The sequence below is a fragment of the Podarcis filfolensis genome (assembly GCF_964270895.1).
Source record: "Podarcis filfolensis genome assembly, chromosome: Z".
Lineage (NCBI taxonomy): Eukaryota > Metazoa > Chordata > Lepidosauria > Squamata > Lacertidae > Podarcis > Podarcis filfolensis.
In genome coordinates this window covers 22,304,237-22,327,027 of record NC_139617.1, presented here as the reverse complement: position 1 = coordinate 22,327,027, position 22,791 = coordinate 22,304,237, and the positions used below count along the sequence as shown (strand labels likewise).

The following is a 22,791-nucleotide window of genomic DNA, read 5'->3' as shown; positions in this document are numbered from 1 at the left end:
AATTCAGCTCCCCAACACGTGCAGCCCAGTTCCACTTTTCTCATAGATTTCTCTTTGGCCACTGTGAGAACAGCACACTGGACTAGATGGGCCATTGGCCTCATCCAGCAGCTTCTTCTTATGTTCCTACTCAGATGCACAGATGATAGATGATAGATAGATAGATAGATAGATAGATAGATAGATAGATGATAGATAGATAGATAGTGTGTTTGATAATCTTCTTCAGCAGCTGAGGGCGCTTTATCAGCCACTGTCTCTCTGCCAAAGGGGTACATTTCAGGTGTCACTGAGGGCTGCTCTTGGCTTCCTGGGAAGGAGAGGTGGCGGGCAGAAAGTCAGACAAAGCCCAGGAGAGAAGTTTCCCCCTCTTGGGGCAGAAGCAGCAAAATACCTCTGAACAGCACCTGTTCAAGACAACTGCAGGTGGGGAGAGGGCTGGTGCTGTTGTGCTCCAACAGGTGTTAAATTCAATTTATTATTTTCATCGCCATGATCCTACACTTTGTTGAAGGGAAACTCTCCACCAGAGTAGAAATCATATATCAAACAGATGAAAAGCTCTTTAATCTGAGCAGGCTGAAAGCAAAGAGTAAGGTTACCATAACTTCCATCATAGAGCTTCAGTATGCTGATGACAACATAGTGTGTACACACTGAGAGGATAACCTCCAAACTATCCTAAATATCTTCGCAGAAGCTTATGAAAAGCATAGCCTATCACTCAACACCCAAAAAACCAAAGTGCTGCACCAACAAACACAAAACAACCCCTCTGCCGTGCCACAAATCCAACTCAATGGTGTTACATTGAAAAGTGCCAATCACTTCTACCTGGGCAGTTATCTTTCCACAAGGGCTGACATAGATGCCAAAATCCAGCATCGCCTGAGCTCTGCGAGTGCAGCTTTCTCCTGATTGAAGTGCAGAGTGTTTGAGGACCAGGACATTCAGAGGGAAACCAAAATGCTTGTTTACAAAGCTATTGTACTACCAACCTTACTGTATGCGTGTGAAACATGGACCACTAATAAACACCATCTCCAGCTCCTTGAAAGATTCCATCAATGATGTCTCCCAAAAATGGGAAGGCAGGCGAACTAATACTAGTGTACTGGAAGAAGCAAAGATCACTAGTATTGAAGCAATGATTCTACAACATCAACTTCATTGGACTGGTCATGTTGTTTGGATGCCTGATTATCGCCTCCCAAAGCAACTACTCTATTCCGAACTTAAAAATGGAAATGCTGGTGGTCAACAAAAGAGGCTTAAAGTCTGTCTCAAGGCAAATCTTTAAAAATGTAGTATAAACACTGACAACTAGGAAACAATGGCCTGCAAGCGCTCCAATGGGAGAACAGCCTTTACTAAAGGTGTCATGGACTTTGAAGACTCTTGAACTCAGGACAAAAGGGAGAAATGAGCTAAATGAGCTAGAAGACACATTTGGCAAACCTTCGCATCAATCAACTGCTGCCTGGAAACCTATGTCCCCATGGTGGAAGGATGTGTGCATCCAGAATTGGCCTCCACAGTCATTAACGGACTCACTGTTAAGATCATGTTCATGGAAGACTCGGCTACGAGTGATTGCTAGAGAAGAAGAGGAAGAAGCTCCAATTCTGCTTGTCAGCCACTGTCAGAAAAGGAAGCTGAACTAGATGGGCCCCCTGTGGCCTGATCAAGCTGATCCTTGGCTCCTTTTGTTACATTCTTAAGGGAGGAGGGAGGTGAAAGCTTGGGGAAAAGACACCTCCAAGGGACAGGTAGAAGACCACCTTCCTGATGGAGAAGAAGCACTAGCTTTCTGGGGCCTTGAGATTTGGGTCAGGATATAGCACAACACACCCCAGGTAAGTTAGAAAAGCAGGAGGGAGAGCCCCAATCAAGCCCCAATCAAGCCCAGGCATTCAGCCTTCCCTCCCCCAAAAAAACTCATAACACCATCAACAATTTAAAGCAATTTGGAAAGAGGGAGTAAAAGCAGGCTTTTAGTGTTTATATGTAGAAAGAAGGCCTTTCAAAGGCCAGCAGGAATAAGCGGGATTATCAGACATGCCAAGATGTTAAAAGCCCCAGTTCCTTCAGTCTCAAGACTCTGATTAAGGTGTATTAAGTAATCAGCAGGCACAAACCACAAAGGATGAGAAAGAGCCATTATGTTACTTGCAAGCATAGCTCCTCGAATGTCTCTCTCCCCTCCACCCACAATCTCTTAGGTCATCTCAAAATAACAGCATTTGTACCTCCTCTCCTAGACTCTGTGGGGTTTTTTTAAGCAGAATTAAGTGAGACCTTCAAACCAGGGAAGGAATTCAACATCCCCTTGTTTGTGCAAGCATTTAATCTTGCCAGGCAGAATGATTATCTCTCTCCTTCCTCTGCACACTGTGCTGGTGTAGGGGAGGTTTTCCTGAGCCACACAGGGCCAATTGTGTAATGGGGTGGGGGGGAGAGAGGGGGAAACCCCATTTGTTCAGGAGGAAGTTCTTGAGCAGGCTTTAAGTTATGGAGTAGATTAGGTGAATCCTGCCCAGTGCTGCAGTGAGGACGGCCTGCCAACCATGCACCCTTATCAGAATACTCCAATCCATTACCTTCCCTCTAGTTTTTTAGTTTCCCCCTTTACATCAGTCAGCATTCCATGCTCATTGAGCCGTTATTACCCCTTTAGCACCGATACATACATACATACATACATACATACATACATATGTACTTCGGCAAGCCTTGGGGTTTTCCCATCCCTATTGATAACTGCTCTTGTGTAAAGATGGCTACATATGCATCCACACTCAGAGAGCAAGTTTACTATTAGTAGGTAAAAAGTGTAGACAACAACCTGTGCACAGTGATGTTGGACTGCAAATACCATTACCCCTGACCATTGGCCATGCTAGCTAGGGCTTTAAAAGGGGATTACAAAAGTTAATGGGGGGTATTAATGTTATCAAGAAAGATATCAAGGGCTATATCATGATGGCTATACAGTATACCCTCCAGTACAAGAGCCACAGCAACACTGAATTCCAGTTGCTGGGAATAACAAATGGGGAAGGATCTGTTTTCAATGGGCAGTCAGGCTCATTTCTTATGGCTGTGAAAAGTGAATCAAACAGTCCAGTTTCCTCAAGAACCCCAGACCCTTATCGAACATGGCCATTTCTCCTCCCCCTACCAAATACACACCTCACAGACTCCACAACTACTGTGCCCAGAATTTTCACAAATGTTTCTAATATTTAAGGAGGCCCCTTTCCTGGAAAGTCATGTTATGAAGATGTTATAGAATTATAGAACTGTAGATTTGGAAGGTGTGGGAATTAAACTCTAGTTTCCATTTAAAGAGTTATGTGGAAGAGAACCCTAGTCATTCAACTCTTTAATTAGTTCCCTTTTCCCTCCTATAAGAACAAAGTAATTCACTCTCTTTTAAAGTTAAAATAATGTGACTTTTATTTAGTGTGCTTGCGATTTGCAAGTGAAAATATATAATTCAGGTTGGTGTTACTGTCCCAACCTCCTGCCAACCTAGCAGTTGGAAAGCATACCAGTGCAGGTAGATAAATAGGTACTGCTGTGGGAGGAAGGTAAATGGTGTTTCTATACACTTTGGCTTCTGTCACAGTGTCCTGCCAGAAGCTGTTTAGTCATGCTGGCCACATGACCCAGAAAGCTGTCTGTGGACAAACGCTGGTTCCCTCGGCCTGAAAGTGGAGATGAGTGCCACACCTCATAGTCAAATTTGACTGGACTTAACCATCCAGGGGTCCTTTACCTTACGTTGCTAATACATCTTACATAGATTCGTACCTAAGACAAAACTGCTACAGACTAGTACTCTGAGGCAGACAGCAGCAGCACAACAAAACATAGCTGCTGCTCTAACTGTTAAGACTGATCATAACTGCCACTGCTGTCAGATGGGAAACATCACAGAGCTCTACAGCTCTTGTAAGCATTAACCATTTACTTAGTATTTTGGGTGCTTTCATTCCGCAGAAGGGACCCTGAGGATCATCTAGTCCAACCCACTGTAATGCAGGAATATGCAGGTGCCCCTTACGGGGATTGTTGTTGTGAGTTTGGCAGGCTGGTCTGTATGTTGCCTGAGTCCCTTCTAATTTCTGAGGTCCTGGCTCCAGCAATCTCATGGAGCATTCCATTACTGAAATAGCTGGGCATCTTTCTTGGTGAATTAATGTCCCTAAGTACTTAGTATAACAAAACAGCTTGCTCTGTGCCAGAGGGCAAATGGGTGGACCCTCTCCCTCACCTGGCTGGTAGTGAGAAAGACAAAAAGAGAGAGGTGTTGTGTGAGCTGGAAGCAGGAAGCAGCTAGAGAGAAAGCGACAAGATTCCAGGGCTGTGTCTATGGGAGAAGCAAGGCCCTTTTGAAATACTTTATTGTCACTTGTACAACTTGTATACAGTGAGATTACACAAATGTGTGCTTCTCCCCATCGGGGAATCAAACCCCGGTCTCCCGCGTGACATGCGGGGATACTTACCACTATACTAAGGAGGACTTTTGTGGTGTTGATGCCTTGAGCCCCTCCATTATAGGCTCAGGTTGTATATATGTGTCAATAAACAATATACAGTCATACCTTGGTTGACGAACGCCTTGCAAGTTGAACATTTTGGCTCCTGAACGCTGCAAACCTGGAAGTGAGTGTTCCGGTTTGCAAACGTTCTTTGGAACCCGAACGTCCAGCGCAACTTCCAATTGGCTGCAGGAGCTTCCTGTAGCCAATCGGAACTGCACCTTGATTTCTGAACATTTTGGAAGTCAAATGGACTTCTGGAACAGATTCTGTTTGGCTTCCAAGATACGACTGTATCCTAAAGACACTACAGTCTCTACTGTCCCGCATGCTAAGGAAACTGAACCCTAGGTAAGCACCTGGAACCCCTGGAATCTCTCACCTCTCAGAGATTGGGGTGATGTGTGATGGTATCATAACGGCAGCAATGCTACAAATATGCAGTAGGACATTCTTAACTGGGACCTTACTGGGGCAAAACTACATGGAATGTTTGTGCCTGAAGGTATCGTCAGATATTGTAGTAGATATTATTGAATATTTAGAAAGTAGAATTGATAAACAAGCGGCTTTGATTTTCATTGATGCGGAGAAAGCGTTTGATAATTTCTCCTGGCGATTTATGAAAGAGAATTTAAAAACAATGGGAATTGGAGAAGGGTTTATAAAGGGTATAGAAGCCATATATCAAAATCAAACAGCCAAACTCATCATAAACAACAACGTATCGGAAACATTTGATATCTCTAAGGGGACCAGACAGGGGTGTCCTCTATAACCCCTGTTGTTTATATCTGTACTGGAGGTTCTTAATAAGACATTGAGAGAAGCCTCAAAGGTGAAAGGTATCAAGGTTGGATACAAAGAATTTAAAATAAAAGCATTTGCGGACGATATAGTCTTAACCCTAGAAGATCCAAAGAAAAGTATACAAGAAGCTTTACAAAGAATAGAAGAATTCGGCAAAGTAGCAGGGTTCAAACTCAATCAGAACAAAACTAAAATGTTAGTCAAAAACATAAGTAAAGAAGAGATAGAAGAACTGCAACAATGATCTGGTTATAACAATTGAAGAACCACTGGAAAGTGTAAAAGAAGTTTTGGAAGAAATAGAACAATTTGGAAAAATGGCAGGATTTAGACTGAATAAGAAAAAGACTAAAATAATTGTTAAAAAATATGGAACAAAATAAGATAGAAATAATGCAACAACAGACGGAGATAGAGGTTGTGAAAAAAGTAAAATATTTGGGGATTTGGTTAACACCCAAAAATATTGACCTGTTCCAGAATAATTATGTACCGGTTTGGAAGGAAATAAGGAAAGATTTAGAGGTGTGGGGAAGAATGAAACTGTCCTTTTGGGGCAGAATTTCTACGATAAAGATGAGTGTGCTTCCAAAGATGCTATTTTTATTTCAGACTATCCCCATTATAAAGGGAATAGGGATTTTCAAAGAGTGGCAAAAAGTGATTTCAAGGTATATCTGGCAGGGCAAGAAGCCAAGAATAAAATATAAGTTATTAACAGATATGAAAGAAAGAGGAGGCTTCGCCCTGCCAGATATGAAATTATATTATGAAGCAGCATGTCTTTGCTGGTTAAAAGAATGGATAAAATTAGATAATAAGGAATTATTAGATCTTGAAGGTTTTGATAACAGATTTGGATGGCATGCTTACCTATGGTGTGATAAGAAGAAAATTCACAAAGTTTTTGGGAACCACATCTTCAGGAATTCGTTGATAGAGGTATGGGACAGGTACAAAAATTTACTGGAACCAAAAGTTCCACACTGGCTATCTCCGTTAGAAGTTATGAGTGTAAAGAAAATTAATATGAGAGGCAATTGGATAACATATGGCGAAATGGTGATTAAAGAGGAGGGAAAATGGAAGTTAAAACCATACGAACAAATCAAAGAACATGTATATGATTGGTTGCATTATTTACAGGTTAATGAAATGTTTAAAAAAGATATAAAAGAATGTGGATATGGAGAAAAAGATTCAAAGTTTCAAGTAGATATAATAAATAATGAATGTAAAATTCTGTCAAAAATGTATAAAATATTGTTGGAATGGAACTTGAAAGATGAAGAGGTTAAATCGGTAATGATACAATGGGCCAAAGACTTTGGTTATAATATACAATTTGATGATTGGGAAAAATTGTGGAAAGAAAATTTGAAATTTACTGCATGTACTGCGTTGAAGGAAAATGTTATGAAAATGTTTTACAGATGGTATATCACGCCGGTAAAATTAGCAAAAATGTATAAGACATGTAATAAGTGTTGGAAATGTAAAGAAAAAGAAGGAACATTTTACCATATGTGGTGGGAATGTAAGAAGGTCAAAGGTTTCTGGGACGCGATTTATAATGAATTGAAAAAGATGTTAAAATTTACTTTTGTGAAGAAACCAGAAGCCTTTCTTTTAGGAATGACAGGAAAAGAAATAAGAAGAAAAGACTGTAAACTCTTTCAGTATGCAGTTACAGCGGCAAAGATTTTATTGGCTCAAAAATGGAAACAAGAGGAATTACCGACAATAGAAGAATGGAGATTGAAATTGACAGACTATGCGGAACTGGATAAATTAACTGGGAAAATCAGATATGTCCGAGACCAAAGGTTCATCGAAGACTGGGGAAAGTTTGTAGAGTATCTGAAAAATGTATGCGATATACAAACAACGCTAGTGGGGTTTCGATAGGCTCTGTAAAAACTGAGAGATATTGTCAAAAAGAAATAGAAGGGAGAGGGAAGACAAATGGCAATATGTGTAAAGGGAATGTGTAATTAAGAGAGAAACATGGATGATTGCCAGTGAAGCTGAAGGAAGTCCAAAAGAGATGCTTTGTTATAATTTGGTTAAAAATGTATAAATATATTGGAAAATTAATAAAAATTTATTTAAAAAAAAGAACTGCAACAAGAGACTGGTATTACAGCGATCAAGAAAGTCAAATATCTAGGAATATGGTTGACGGCAAAAAACATAAACCTGTATAAAGACAACTATGAAATCATGTGGAGAGATATTAAGAAAGATCTAGAAATATGGGACAGACTGAGACTATCCTTTTTAGGGAGAATATCAGTGATTAAAATGAATGTTTTACCTAGAATGCTATTCTTGTTCCAAACAATTCCAGTGATTAAAGGATAAAAACAATTTGAAGAGTGGCAGAAAACATTGGCAAGTTTTGTCTGGCAGGGAAAGAGGCCAAGAATAAAAATGAAGATTTTGGTTGACAAAAAAGAAAGAGGTGGCTTTGCCCTGCCAGACATGGGTATATACTATGAAGCAGCGTGCCTAATTTGGATAAGAGATTGGATAAAATTAGAAAATATGGACCTTCTAGATTTAGAAGGATATGACAACAGGTACGGGTGGCACTTGTACCTGTGGTATAATAAAGTGAAAGTCCATAGGGGTTTTTTAAATCATATAATTAGAGGTCCTTTATATGAAGTATGGGAAAGAAATAAAAATCTGTTAGAAAGGAAAACCCCTTGGTGGATATCACCAACAGATGTATTAATTATTAAGAAAGTCAACATGGAAGGAAAGAGAGCCACATATAAAGAGCTTATTAGAAAAACTGATCAAGGTATAAAGCTTAAGATGTATGAAGAAGTAGAGAATTTACTGACAGGGTGGTTACAGTACCACCAAGTTAATGAGATACTAAAAGAAGATAAAAAGAGGTTGGGATTTAAGGACAAGAAATCAAAATTTCATATAGACATTATAGAAGGTAAAAACAAACTACTGTCAAAAATGTATGATTTATTATTGAACTGGTATACTAAAGATGAGGAGGTAAAAGAAGCCATGATTAAGTGGGCCATTGATTTTGGGCATAACATTGAATTAGAAGCATGGCATGAATTGTGGAATGTAAATTTGAAATTTACAGCCTGTACGGCATTGCAAGAGAATATATGGAAAATGATATATAGGTGGCATCTTACGCTGGTAAAACTGGCAAAGATGTACAGAATGAAAAATAAGAAATGTTGGAAATGTGGAGAGGCAGAAGGAGACCTTTACCACATGTGGTGGAATTGTGGCAAAGTGAAGGGCTTTTGGGAATCAATTTACAATGAACTTTAAAAAGTTTTTAAGTATACCTTTCCAAAAAAACCCAAGCCCTTCTATTGGGATTGGTAGGGAAGGAAATTAAAAAGATAAAAACCTCTTTCTGTATGCCACAACGGCTGCAAGAACTATGTTGGCTCAGAATTGGAAAACAGATATAATACCAACTATTACGGATTGGCAGGTTAAAATGATGAATTACGCAGAACTGGCTAGATTATCAGAGAGAATATGAGATCAGGACGAACAGAAGTTTCATGAAACTTGGAGTAAATATTTGCTGTATATAAGAGACAACTGTAAAACCTTAAAGACACTGGCAGGGTTAGATAAACTCTAACAGCATATGGTTAACCAGATAAACAAACAAAATACGTGATGTAAGAAAATGTACGATACTTACTGAAGGGGTGGAGGGAAGTCTGAAGCTTGGCAGAGCCAAAGATAGTTGTGAAATTTATTTGTATATATACTGAATGTATATTTAATGAAAATCAATAAAAAATTATTGATAAAAAAATGAAGGTATCGTCACAGTGCAAAATGGTTGAATTTGAGCTTTGAAAAGACATAAATCTTCTATCCAGGTTGATCACTATAATGAGAGCCAGCTGCATAGTGCCCTCAAAAGAGGAAGCATAAGATTTCTAAACTATCCCAAGACCCCTCGTCACTGTAGAATGGGGAAAAATGCTTTCCTTTCCAGTCAAAACTCAGCTGTATTAATTTGATTATTTTTTGTTTAATCCCTGGTATAGAGTATACCATTAGAGAGCTAGTGGCTGAGTATGGATGTGAGAAGAAACCCAGGTTCAAATTTTTCCACTACTATGAAGAGCACTGCACAGCTTAACCTAACACCAAGGGTTGAGAATAACATGAATTAACAATGTTGGCTGGTGTGAGCTCTTTTAAGGGTGACTTGGTGTCAGGCTCATTTACAGTTTTAGTTCAGGTAGACTTAAGGGCCAGAGGCAGAGAAGGTAGGGATGTGGTTGGATTCCAGGGCAGGCAGACAAGATGCTTTAGCATTTTCTCATGGTGATGAGCTGTTTAGATAGAGAAGTTGGCTTGAAGTTTAAGGCAGTGGTTCTTTATTCTCTTTGAATAAAGAACTTGAAAATTGCCAGGGGTCTTAGAGGATCACTTAATGATTCTTTTGCCTGACTCGTAGCAGTTGCAAATCATTGTGCTAGATATTTTATTGTACGGTATTACAATCCGAACTTCAGAGAATTCAAATTGTGATGCAATAAAAATGCAACATAAGAAATAAAAGAAGCAATAAAAATACAATTAAAAATCAATAATGGTATGCAGGAATGGGTGCAGGAATAAGACAGGTTTCTGAAGGCCCATCTTTGAAACACTCACCCCCTGGGCAGTTTACCCTGGGAGAAAAATTTGGTAAAACTGAGCCTGTATGTACACACCATACATTTAAAGCACATCTCTGCACAAGCACCCTGAACGAACCAGGTAGACCAGAGCTTGGTGGTGCAGTGCCACGGAATTCCACCAGAGTGGTGTAGCTTACAGAGTGCTGAGCTATAGGCTCATTCTGCTTGGCTGCAGGTATAGCTAGCCAGAGTGGGTAGGAGACAGAACTTTGGGAGGGAAAAAGAAAAAGGAGTTTGAGTTCCTGGCGTTCAACTGGATAGCAGGATAGCCTCTGAGCTGGGTGTGCAATTCACCCTGAGAAAAGATCTACAGCCAGAGAAAGAAGTCTCTGAGCTGGGGGATACGTTAAAAGACAACGTTTAGTGTCACACACATGCACACCTATTTCTTGAAAGAATTCCATCTCCAGACACATCTTTTGTTTTACCAATTTTGTTGTGAAAATAAAACATTTTTCCTGTTTAACTAAGTCTCCAAGTGCTAGAGCTTTCTTCAAAAAGAAAAAGAAGAAGCAAAAATAGACAGTAGGGAGAGGGGGCACACCTCAAGTATGTACGCAGTCTCTTGCCTTCGAGGCCCTTCCAGCATTATGGGGGAAAATGTCTATTGAAAAAGGAAAAGAGCTCTTAAAAATACATTAAAAATTATGTCCCCTAATACATACATGGTGATATGATAATCCTATGCAGGTGAGGGGATGTATGAGGTGGGTAACCTGGGAGGAGGGGCAGCAAGTGCTGAAATTGGGAACACAGGAGACACACTATATACCATGAGCACAGTGAAGCAAAAGCACAGAATAATTTGCGTAAGGACCTTTATGATCTTTAGGGCTGTATTCTGTTGCGGCACATATGCAGACAGGTATTTTATGAAAGATGTAAGATGACAACAAAACACTAGAGTTTGCCAATTTTGGCTGGTGTCCCCCACTTCCCCACAAAGAAACCCAACAAAATTTGGCTGGATTTAATACTTTGGCCCATCACAAATTCAACTATGTCAGCATTTCATCACTTTATATGCAAATAGTTATAGCTCTGTGGTAGAGCACATGCTTTGCATACAGAAGGTCACAGGCATCTCCAGGTAGGGCTGAGAAAGACCTACCTGGATTAGGTCTTTCTGAAATGCCTTAGAGCAGCTGCCAGTCAGTGTAGACAATACTAAGCTAAATAGACCAATGATCTGTTTCTGGTATAAGGCAAATTTCTATGCTCATTCAACTGAATGTGAGGACGCAGGTGTAACTGGCATAGCTGCTAGTCAGTGCTTTGTTTTCAAATGCTTACCACATGCTACTGTGGGTAAAAGGTACCCACTTGCTATGGGGTGTATCTGCTTATCTTTCTGGCATACCAAACTGCACAGATTAAAAACAAAAAATGACACCGTTTGCTACCACAAAACCAGCCCTGACTCAGGACCACTCAAAATACAATTGAGAAGAAAAGCACCAATCTATATATAGAAACAGTAACTTTCCACCTCCACCGTGAGGAATGAGCTGAACGGCAAAGGTTGTTCAAATGCTGCTTGATGCTCTCTGCTGAAATAGCCTTCTCCCAACATCAATCACAAGGTGTGCTGCCTACTGGAAAAAGTCAATGCGCCATGTGCTGACTGCACGATGTTTGCAAATGCCTTTCGGAAGCACATTGCGAGTTATACCGGGGCTTCTGTTCAATCGAATGCTCTTTGAACGTCTTGCATACTTCCAGTTTTGTTTTCTATATTAAGCTGGAGGCCAGAAAGTGGCGGCAACCTTCTTTGTCGGGTGACTTGTATACAGTATCAGGCACCTGCAGAATTCATCTGAAGTTAGGAGGCAATTTGCAACGGTAGGATTCTCATTCTTTCTATTGTTTTTTGTTATCTAGCTGCTGATCTTTTCTCATAAGAAGTTGACAATGAATTTGATCTTAACTGTAAGTTCGTTGTTATAGAACTTTTGCGCTGGAGATGAAAGAAAATGTTTATTGGTTTTTATTTAAAATATTTAAAATATTTGCAAATGGAATAAATGGGTAGAGGAATGGATTATATATACAGCTTGCTCCAATGTCTGCAGATGTACAGTCTTTAGAAAGGGAAAACTGAGTGTTAAATGTTGTCCCTTTTAAAAAGGAATTTTACATATTCACAAACCAAGAGAAATTTTCAAAATGACATAAACAGATAAGTACTGAGAGATCAAAAGCAGATTCATATTGAAGTGAAGATTAGAAAAATTGTATTATCAAACCCACACTGTCTGTTTTAATTCCATCAATATTATGATTTTTCAATACCAATTTAGTGATTTCTGATACTTGGTAAAGCAATTTGCCCTTAGAAAAGAACCTACCCATTTGGAAGAATGTAGAATTATGATAATCATTTTATTTTATTGTCCTGGCTAGAATTTTCTGCTTCCACCCTTGATCTCAGCCTGCTTTAGATGCAATATTATTGCTACCTTTGTTCCTACAGCAGCTCTGAATGAAGGGAAACCATGCATAAAAAGAAAAGAGGGGCACACAATATTTCGGCAACAGCTTTAGACCATAGCCTCCACACAGAGATCACAATTGAGACACACGTGTCCATTAAAGTGGTACTCTGTAGATGTTTTGGACTGTCGTTTTGATCAACCCCAGCTCTGTAAACCAATTTGAAGTTCTATTACAATTAAGCATAATGTTGTAAAATAAAGAAAATAATCTGCAGGACGTGAGGCTGACAGTGGCTGCATGAAAGCATCCATGTGGCAGTCATGATGTGTAAAAGGTCCTTATATTGCCTCATGTGCTCATCAGTTACATTTATAGCCTATCTTTCCTCTAGGGAACTCAAAGCAGTTCACCCACCCACCTGATTTTTATTACCATAGTGGCCCTGTGTAGTACGTTAGGGACAGAGGTAGTAACTTACCTAAAATGCTTCAGTGAACTTCATGACTGAGAAGGGATATGCGAAGAAGGGCCTTTGAGCTGCTTCTTTTTTTTCCATGTAGAATGCCCCAGGTTCAATCTAAGGCATATCCCAAGTATGGTTGGGAGTGTTTCCTGTCTGAAACCTTGAAGAGCCACTTCCAGCCAATGATAACAGCACTGAGCTAGATGGATCAATGGAGACTTAAACAGCTTCCTATGTTCCTAAACTAGGCTTTGCTGATCTAAGCAGTACAGTGGTACCTCGGGTTAAGTACTTAATTCGTTCTGGAGGTCCGTTCTTAACCTGAAACTGTTCTTAACCTGAAGCACCACTTTAGCTAATGGGGTCTCCTGCTGCCGCTGCGCCGCCAGAGCCTGATTTCTGTTCTCATCCTGAAGCAAAGTTCTTAACCTGAGGTACTATTTCTGGGTTAGCGGAGTCCGTAACCTGAAGCGTATGTAACCCGAGGTACCAGTGTATACCAGACCACACTCAAGCCTCAGTTCTGCATCAGTGTCAGTAGTCACTGTAGCTGTGTACTACCAGCCTGAAGTTAACAGTGTGCATTTCAGCAGTTGCAAAGAGAGACATTTCCATGTGCCCCCTGCTGTGTGGAGCGCTGCCACTGAGAAGGGCCAAAGCTCAATGAAGCTCACTGATAAAGCAGTTGCTTTCCATGCAGAAGGTCCCAGGCTCAATCCCTGAAAGCTCCGGGTAGTATTTGAAAAGGACCCTGAAGCCCTGGGGAACAGCAGACAGTCAGTGTTGGCAATACTGAGTTAGACTTTCTATAAGGCAGTTTCCTGGTTCCTATGTCTCCTAAGAGTAGCTGAACAGTAGAGCATCTGCTTTACATGCAGAAGGTCTCAGGTTCAGTCTCAGCATTTCCAGGTAGGGCTGTGAGATGGTCTGACTTAGCATTGGACATCTTCCTGTGTTTTCTTTATAGCTGCCTCACAGGGGCTGTAAATGTTTAAAGTACTCTCTTGTGCTGGGTCTTTAAAATAGAAATAAAAAATTAAATACCCCATCACAGTTCTTGGGGGGGGGGTCACAAAAGCTGCCAGGCATTGTGTGGGTTAATATGAGGAATCATTCAGAAAACACAGGCTCTACAAGCAGCAGGCTTTGAGATCATCTGCACATACGGTATTTCTGTATGTGATTTTGGTGTGCCAGATAGGCCACCTGAGATCCAGGGGGAAGATGAAGTATATTCAGCATTCACACAAAATTATAATTCCCAGAATTTTGTGTGAATGCTGAATATATTGTCTTCGATTTTTCTAGCTAGTCCCAGTTCCTTCACAGTAATACAAGTTCCTACAATCCTTAGGGGGCAAAGTCATGGCAATTAAGCAAGCTTGAAATAGGTGTAAGTTGCAATATGAAGACAGGCACGTCCTCAGTAATGCTCTAACCTGCAGAAACGTCATGAGGAACAGGCTTCAGAGTGCTTTTTAAAATAAAGAAACAATCTGGTTAAAAGCTGGATATCATAGAATCACCATATTGGAAGAAACTGTCTTGCTTATTGTGCACTTGTTAAAGGCAACCCATCTCTCTCTTCAAGCCTCTTTGTTCCTGCATAGGAGGCTTCACCTTGGGTTCACCTCTGTATGTTAAGAGAGAAATAACCATGAATTATTAAGCCACCGTCCTTTAGTGACTCATGGAACAAGCAGCTATAAATTATGAGTTTGTCTTATTTTCTTTCTTTTTCTTTTTTTCTTTAAGGGCCAAACTGCTCTCATCTCCCTGCTTCTGTTAAACTCTAACAGGCAAATGTCAATACCCATTTGGCAAGATGGCATACACAAAAAATGTGCATTACAGTCAGGTATTATATATACCTGGTGGCAAATATGTGGAGGTTTGACTACTACTGCTTAAGTAGAAAGCAAAGAGTGGAGGAGGGGGAGGTTATGTAGAAGACTCTTAGCAAATGGGTGCAGGAAGTAGAACTTGAAAGAAACCCATAAATAAAAATCCCCCTTACATACTTTTTATAGCACATTGCTGGTTTTTCCATTGTCTCGCAGACTAAAATGCCCACATTTATTTTTAACTTCAGGCAACACTGCTTGAAATTTCCAGGCTGCCAGTTAAGTATAGTGGTAAGAAGATGGTTAGTCAGACTTCATAAGACATAGGGATGGTTCACACTTGTGAGCTTAGACCATCAGATGTCAAGGAAATAAACAACTACAGTGGTACCTTGGGTTACATACGCTTCAGGTTACAGACGCTTCAGGTTACAGACTCTGCTAACCCAGAAATAGTACCTCGGGTTAAGAACTTTGCTTCAGGATGAGAACAGAAATCACACAGCAGTGGCGCAATTTCAGGTTAAGAACGGACCTCCAGAATGAATTACAGTAAGTTAACCTGAGGAACCACTGCACCTGACTTTTAGGAAATATCTGAAGGCAGCCCTGTCTAGGGAAGTTTTTAATGTTTGATGTTTTATCGTGTTTTTAATATTCTGTTGGGAGCTGCCCAGAGTGGCTGGGGAGACCCAGCCAGATGGGCAAGGTGTAAGTAATTATTATTATTATTATTATTATTATTATTATTATTACTACTACTACTACTACTACTACTACTACAGTGGTACCGCAGGTTAAATACTTACGGTAATTCGTTCCAGAGGTCCGTTCTTAACCTGAAACTGTTCTTAACCTGAAGCACCACTTTAGCTAATGGGGCCTCCTGCTGCCGCCGTGCCGTATGTAACCTGAAGCGTATGTAATCTGAGGTACACTACTACTTTGGTTGGTTGCTTCACAGTGTGCTGAAGTGGTTAGAGTATTGGACTAGGGCAGGGGTCAGCAAACTTTTTCAACAGGGGGCTGGTCCACTGCCCTTCAGACCTTGTGGGGGGCTGGACTATATTTTGAAGAAGAAAAAAGAATGAATTCCTATGCCCCACAAATAACCCAGAGATGCATTTTAAATAAAAGCACACATTCTACTCATGTAAAAACACCAGGCAGGCCCCACAAATAACCCAGAAATGCATTTTAAATTAAAGGACACATTCCACTCATGTAAAAACACGCTGATTCCTGGACCATCTGTGGGCCAAATTTAGAAGGTGATTGGGCCGGATCTGGCCCCCGGGCCTTAGTTTGCCTACCCATGGACTAGGGCCTGGGAGACTAGGTTCCAACCCTCACTCAGCTATGAAGTAAACTGGGTGACCTTGTGCTGTCAGCCTAAGCAGGGTGGAACATTCATGGTGCCAAAACAGAGGAGACACATGCCGCCCCCACAAATAAAAAGGGGACACAGATTTGCATTGAAATGTTCATATGCTCATAGACAGGCATAGATTTTTAAAAAAATACATGCTAAAGATTAAATTTAGGGTCACTGATCTTTTTTTAGGTCTGTGGACGCATTTGGATTTTGGAGTGACCACTACTCACTCTGTTAACTTCCCTCCCCTTGATCAACACCCCCTTCCACAAAGGAGTTTGGCTTATTAGATGGTGTTCCTCACTATATGCAGTTCCCAGGAATATAGCCCCCACATAAGTGGGGAGTCACCTGTACTCACCTCCTGCAAAGCCATGGGGCCGAACTCTGGATTGACTGGGGCAGTGATGTTAAAGGCTTGCATCCTGATCAAATCTGACCCATCTGTGCCAAAGTTCTGGTCCATCTCTACAGGTCTGGTTGGCCAGTTGGCTAGTTCCCAGATGTTGCCAGTATTCTGTGGTTACAGAATTTAGGCCTGGTCTACAGGTACATAAAATTTTGTAATGGCAGAATGGACTATGTACCATAGCAGGTGGAGACTCACATATTTGAATGTTCTCTAATGTATTGTAAACTACGCTGTGATCCTAAGACAAAGGACAGTATAAAAATTTAACAACAACAAATGAACAAAAATGCTTTCCTGTAAATAGAAAATCATCACAACAGCCAGTCCCTTTCCCTCAGATGTCATAGCTTTTCAGCTTGCTGGGAGATTTCTTTTTTGTTTTAACAGTGATGAGTATTCAAGGCCTGAAGGGCCCTACAAGGCATCTTGGACTTCATTTCTGCTTAGCAGTCTGTGTATCGCAGGAGACAAGAGGCTGTTTTTAAAACATGGTTTAACATTAAGTAATGTGCTTTATCCATCACTATCAAATCCATGTTAAGTGTATACATTTTGTTACTAATAGCACTGGACTATAAAACATTCCATGCTGTTAAGGCAGCAATATATCATGTATTCTGACTTGTGCAATAAAGCAGAATAAGAAATACAGCCAGATTGTATTTACGCTGTGCAGGATTGATCAGATGGAGGGCAAAGCTTCCCTGAATTTTCATTACCGTGTCTGGAAGACACAGTTCTATTTATGTAAGCTGTATTTCATTTCATCGCTCCAAATCCTGTACCTTCACTTATACTAATTTGAAATGTTCCTGGAGTTTACGAAAAGTCAATAAGCGTCGCGGGGGGGGGGCGGGGGGTGAAGGAAATCCTGTTCTTCTGAATCTCCTTGAGGAACAAAGTGAGCTGTGAAAGACCCATGAAAGCCAACAAGACTTTGGCCGAGCTCAGCGATGAGTATCATGAGCACATGTCACTAACTTAACGTGTGGTTGTTGGCGCATTTGATTGGTGGTGCTTCTTTGTATTGGATGAAAGGAACCACGTGCCATTGGTGGGTGGTGCCAAATGCAAAAATGGGTGGACCATTGGATAGGACTCTTATGTTTGTCAAGGTGGCTACATTCCAGCCACGCAACAGACGTTTCTATAAGCCAGTTTGAATCACTAACAGGTAACAATCCCCTGCCTCTCCAAATCTCTCCATCCATGAAAGCAAAAGACACTGTCACAGTTCAATAACACATTTCAGCCAGGCAAAGGGACTTGAGGAGAGTGCAGAGCAAGGCTGGTGAAAGTGTAGCATGCATGGGGAGAAGGAATGTGGGAAGAGTACCAAGGGCTGAATAGAGAGACCGAGAGGGTGACTTCTTGGTCACAGGCCACAGGTTCTTCACCCCATTGTAGTTTTGGAAGTGGATAACCATTTCAGCATTGACTGTGTAATACACTTCTGCTTGGAGATCTGCACTGGTTACTGATTTGTTTCCAGGCCAAGTTCTAGGTGTTTTTATTGGTATATAAAGCCCTAACTGGCTTGGGACAGGAATCACCTCACCCCATATGTGCCCACTCAACTGCTTCAGTCTGCAGAACTGGCACTTTTACAGATGCCACATGATACTTGTTCACACTTGTAAGAAAAGCACCTATACTTTGGAACTCCCTGCCTATTGACATCGGGCAGGCAGGTGCCTTCACTGCATTCCTTCCAGTGCCTGCTTAGAACATTTTTTCTTTAGGACAGCTTCCCAGCCATGTAGATGCTGATTTAAATCTCTTTACAGCAGGTTCTGTTTATAAAATTGATTTTAATTACTTGTTTTTAGCTGTTTTCATTTATAATTTTAATATTTCTTGGAAACAGCTTAGAGGTGTTGTTACATATATAGATACTGTTAAGTGAAATAAAAAACAAACAAACAATAGAGTAATTCATTTTTTGTGTTTTCTTCAGCTGTAGGTGTAGAGTTATCATTTGCAGCAGAGCTCCGGCCACGAGGTGCCTTTTGAGGGTGTCACTCAAAATCAAATAGAAGATCATTTCATTACGGTAGCTGCAACACTTCAGATGATACTTGCTTCAGTCTGACTCGTCACCATGCACAGCTTTGGTGTATCCAGATGGGAAACCACCCTCTCCCTTGATGTAAAATTCATTTGAGAAAGGACATGGACATGAGTTTGTTATCTGTTTCTATCAAAATCCAATGGATGCCATGGCCAATGAAAAGACCAACTCATAAAATATGATAAAAGTAACTGAAGAAGGCCCTATACATAAATCTCTAAGATTTGGAGAAATAAATCCTAGCAAGCCTCCAAAAGAATCTTCGTAAGATTTCTGGAATACATTTTTTACATTGGAGAGAATGCCAAGAAAACAGACAATTCATGGATTCCACCTCTGCAGCTTCTCCAGTTGCCTTATATCCTCATTTCCTTTTCACAAGGTTTCAAGGGGGGTAAATCTTTAGGTGGTTACCTTACATTTGCACCAGCATCTCTGCTCCCTCCTGAAAAGCACCATGGTGGCTGATGGCCCGGATTGCAATGGGGAGAACGATTTCTCAAAGCGTTTCTATGCAGTCATGTACACCATCATCTTGGTTCCTGGGCTGATTGGGAACATTTTAGCCCTCTGGGTATTTTATGGGTACATGAAAGAAACAAAGCGGGCTGTGATTTTCATGATCAACCTTGCAATTGCAGACTTGGCACAAGTTTTGTCTTTGCCGCTGAGGATTTTCTACTACCTGTCAGAAAGCTGGCACCTTGGGAAGGAGCTGTGCATGTTTTGCTTCTACCTGAAATATGTCAACATGTATGCAAGCATCTACTTCTTGGTTTGCATCAGTGTGAGGCGGTTCTTATTCCTCATGTATCCCTTTAGGTTCAGCGACTGCAAACGCATCTACGATGTGTACGTTTGCATTGCTGGGTGGATTCTAGTCTGTGTTGGCTGCTTGCCTTTCCCCCTTCTACGACTCACCTCTAATGAGACACACATTAGTAATAAATGCTTTGTGGATCTTCCAGTGAAGGCTGTTGATGGTACCATCTCTATAGTAATGATGTCCTTTGGTGAACTAGTTGGATTTGTAACTCCTCTGCTGATCATCGTCTATTGTTCGTGGAAGACCATCTTATCTCTAAAAGAAAAAAATTCAATTTCCCAAGACCTTGGAGAGAAACGGAAAGCTCTGAAGATGATCCTGACTTGTGCCGTGGTCTTTCTGATTTGCTTTGCACCTTACCACATCAGCTTCCCGTTGGATTACTTTGTGAAAGCCAACAAGATAAAAGACTGCTATGCCCGAAAAGTGATTTTGATATTCCACACGGTGGCCTTGTGCCTTGCCAGCTTAAACTCTTGTGCAGACCCTGTCATTTATTATTTTACCACAGATGAGTTCCGAAGACGGCTTTCAAGGCAAGATTTGCAGGACAGCATTCAGCTCCATAACACACGCTATGAAAATACAAATGGCCCAGAGCAGCAGACCTCACTTGGGTATGTGGCAGAAAATCCAAGTCATACTGTTTGAAGTGGATTAACCTGACTCTATGGGCTTAAAACTCTACTGGCGTGGCAAGGCAATGGTCTGGTCTCCTTTGCAATCTGTGGACTAGTTGGCTTTCATGCTTTGACCAATGGAACTTTTGTGTTTTGCCTGCACTTCCACTGATACTACTGATTTTAAATAATATTCAAAATTATACCAACACTTGTATTTAATTGCATACTGGAACATTAGCATTTGACTAAATAGACATTTTTGCTTATCCAGAAGTGACACAGTGCTGGTGCTTGGGGTCTTGCAAGGAGATATGGGATTGTATTCAACATAGCGTTCAGCAGCTCATTTCATTGGCTCAGTGATTTATTCTTGTGCAATGGAGCCCTATCCACCTCTTCTTCCCCTGCATGCCCCCTAAATCTATTCTTGGTTTCCTCCCATCCCTCCAGAGCAGATTTGGGTTTGGTATAGGGTACACATGAGGGGAGGAGGAAATAGCATTGTGCTAGTGCTAATTCTTACATAACTTTGATAGATACAACCCTAAACCCCATTATGTCCAATAGTCACTGGCTGACTTCTCCTCCATGAACTGGTTTAATCTTTTTTAAAAAGCCATCTAAGGTAGTGGCCACCCTCACGTCCTATAGCAGTGAACTGCTGATATTCACTAGGAAATACTAGCTGCCTGCATTGGCAAGCAGTGCTGAGGAATGTTACAAAGTACTTTTAAAACTCACAGCTATCCATGGAGTCACAGGTTAATTCAGTGTCAAGGATGGCTGTCTACCAGCTCCATCTGGTACGCAGGCTGAGACCCTAACTGCCCACAGACTGTCTCACTGGTTCTCTCCCACTTGGACTACTGCAATGTGCTCTCTGTGGGGCTACCTTTGAAGGTGACTCAGAAACCACAATTAATCCAGAATGCGGCAGCTAAACTAATGACTGGGAGTGGCCACCGAGACCATATAGCACCGGTCTTGAAAGACCTACATTGGCTCCCAGTATGTTTCCGAGCACAATTCAAAGTGTTGGGCCTTTAAAGCCCTAAACAGTCAATATGTTGTTATTGTTGTTGTTGTTGTTGTTGTTGTTGTTGTTATAAGTTCCATTATGTTCTCTGGAACAATCCGTGTAAATCCGTACACACAGCAGTATAATGTTAAGAGCCTTTGTTGTTTGCGATTGTGGTACTTTTTATTATGATACACAACAAGATTACCAACACGCTTATTAGAGATTAGTTCCATCTGCATTCATGATTTAGGATGTGGATCCATTTCACTGTTTACAACAATGGGATATGGAGCTTGCAGTCCTCCAAGTTTAGTTAGACTACGGCTCCCATCATCCCTGGCCACTGGCTGTGCTGGCTGAGGCTGAGGGGAACTGGGTTCCAACAACATCCGAAGTTGCCAATGATTCCTCAGCTCTCAAGGGTGGCTTTGTGGCATCCCCATGTGCTGGATCAGATGTAAGAACATAAGAAGAGGCCTTCTCGATCAGGCCAAAAACCCACTGAGTCCAACAAACACTTCTCACTGTGGCTAAGCAGATGCCTATAGAATCAGGCTGGGGCTGGTGGGGATTCTATTCTGAAACATCTGGAGGACCCCAGACCCTCTTGGCAAAGGCTGTGTTAGAGGGATAGGTGTTCCTGAAAATAATCATGTATGTCCTGGAACACTGGTGCAAGTGGGAGAGGGGGACATGCTCTTCCTACCTTCCCCTAATGAAGTTTCATATTTGCTTGAGGGGTTGGTAGGTTGTTTTTTTGTTGTTGTTTTTGTACAAGCAGAAAAATACTGTGAACTGTTAATTTAATATGTTTGGTGGAAGTAATTTATTTTTTAAAAGCATCTATTTTTTGTACTGTAATAAATCTGATCTGTGTAGTACTGCAATGCTGTAAAGTCTCAGTGAAATATAGTTTTAAAAGAATGTCTTCAGAGAGAGGGGTGGGGCTATCTGGAACCTTAGGCCTTGGGCCAAATATGGCCCTCTGGGGTTCTCAGTTTGGCTCTCAGGGCTATTCCCAGACCACACCCCCTCCCACAGGCCATGCCCTCCTTGAACATTTTTGTCTACATGGAATGCCTCCTTGAACTCTTGCTTGCCTGGAAGGAAGATGGAAAGATGCTTGGTGTGTGGGTGTGCATGTAGAAACCTTCAACTTTTGCAAAGTACAAAGGTAAGCATCACATCGATTTTCCATCCACTTTTCCATCTAACACCACCCACCACTGGTATGTGACCTCTGGATGGCTGGCTGCCCACAAGAGCAACAGAGAACAATCTTTCATGTGACAACACTTCAAATATTTGATGAGTACCATTATGTCATCTCATGGTCTCTTTTCCAGCCTATAAACATACCCAGCACTCGAAACCTTTCCTCATAGGGTTTGGTTTCCAAGGTGGAATAGAAATGTCTTAAGTGAATGATTAAAAAAAAATGAAAGTGTGCAGCTCAATATGCTACCCGATTGCTCACTAAGGAACAACACCGTTACATAGAGCCTGCTGGATCAGGCCAAGGGCACATCTAGTCCAGCATCCTGTTCTCACAGTGGCCAACCAGAAGCCCACAAGAAGCACAGATGCAGGACCTGAGCATAACCCCTTCCACAGTTTTCAGCAACTGGTATCTAGAAGCGTACCGTCTCTAAACTTGGAG

The 22,791-nt window shown here is 41.2% G+C and overlaps 1 protein-coding gene across 2 annotated transcripts; it reads left to right on the top strand.

Moving 5' to 3' along the window:
- Nucleotides 1–1,090: 1,090 nt before the first annotated feature.
- Nucleotides 1,091–22,018, top strand: GPR174 (G protein-coupled receptor 174). 2 transcript variants are annotated; one of them, XM_083596091.1, is made up of 2 exons: nt 1,091–1,856; nt 18,548–22,018. In XM_083596091.1, the coding sequence occupies exon 2, from the start codon at nt 19,119–19,121 to the stop codon at nt 20,136–20,138; it is 1,020 nt and encodes a 339-aa protein (XP_083452217.1). In that variant the 5' UTR covers nt 1,091–1,856; nt 18,548–19,118; the 3' UTR covers nt 20,139–22,018. The 2 variants fall into 2 exon arrangements, with proteins under 2 accessions (XP_083452217.1, XP_083452216.1); XM_083596090.1 differs by lacking the exon at nt 1,091–1,856 and adding an exon at nt 10,966–11,902.
- The last annotated feature ends 773 nt before the right edge of the window (nt 22,019–22,791 follow it).

Excerpts from the sequence above, each read along its gene's own strand:
- GPR174 (XM_083596091.1), top strand. The coding sequence starts at position 19,119 with ATGGTGGCTGATGGCCCGGATTGCAATGGGGAGAACGATTTCTCAAAG.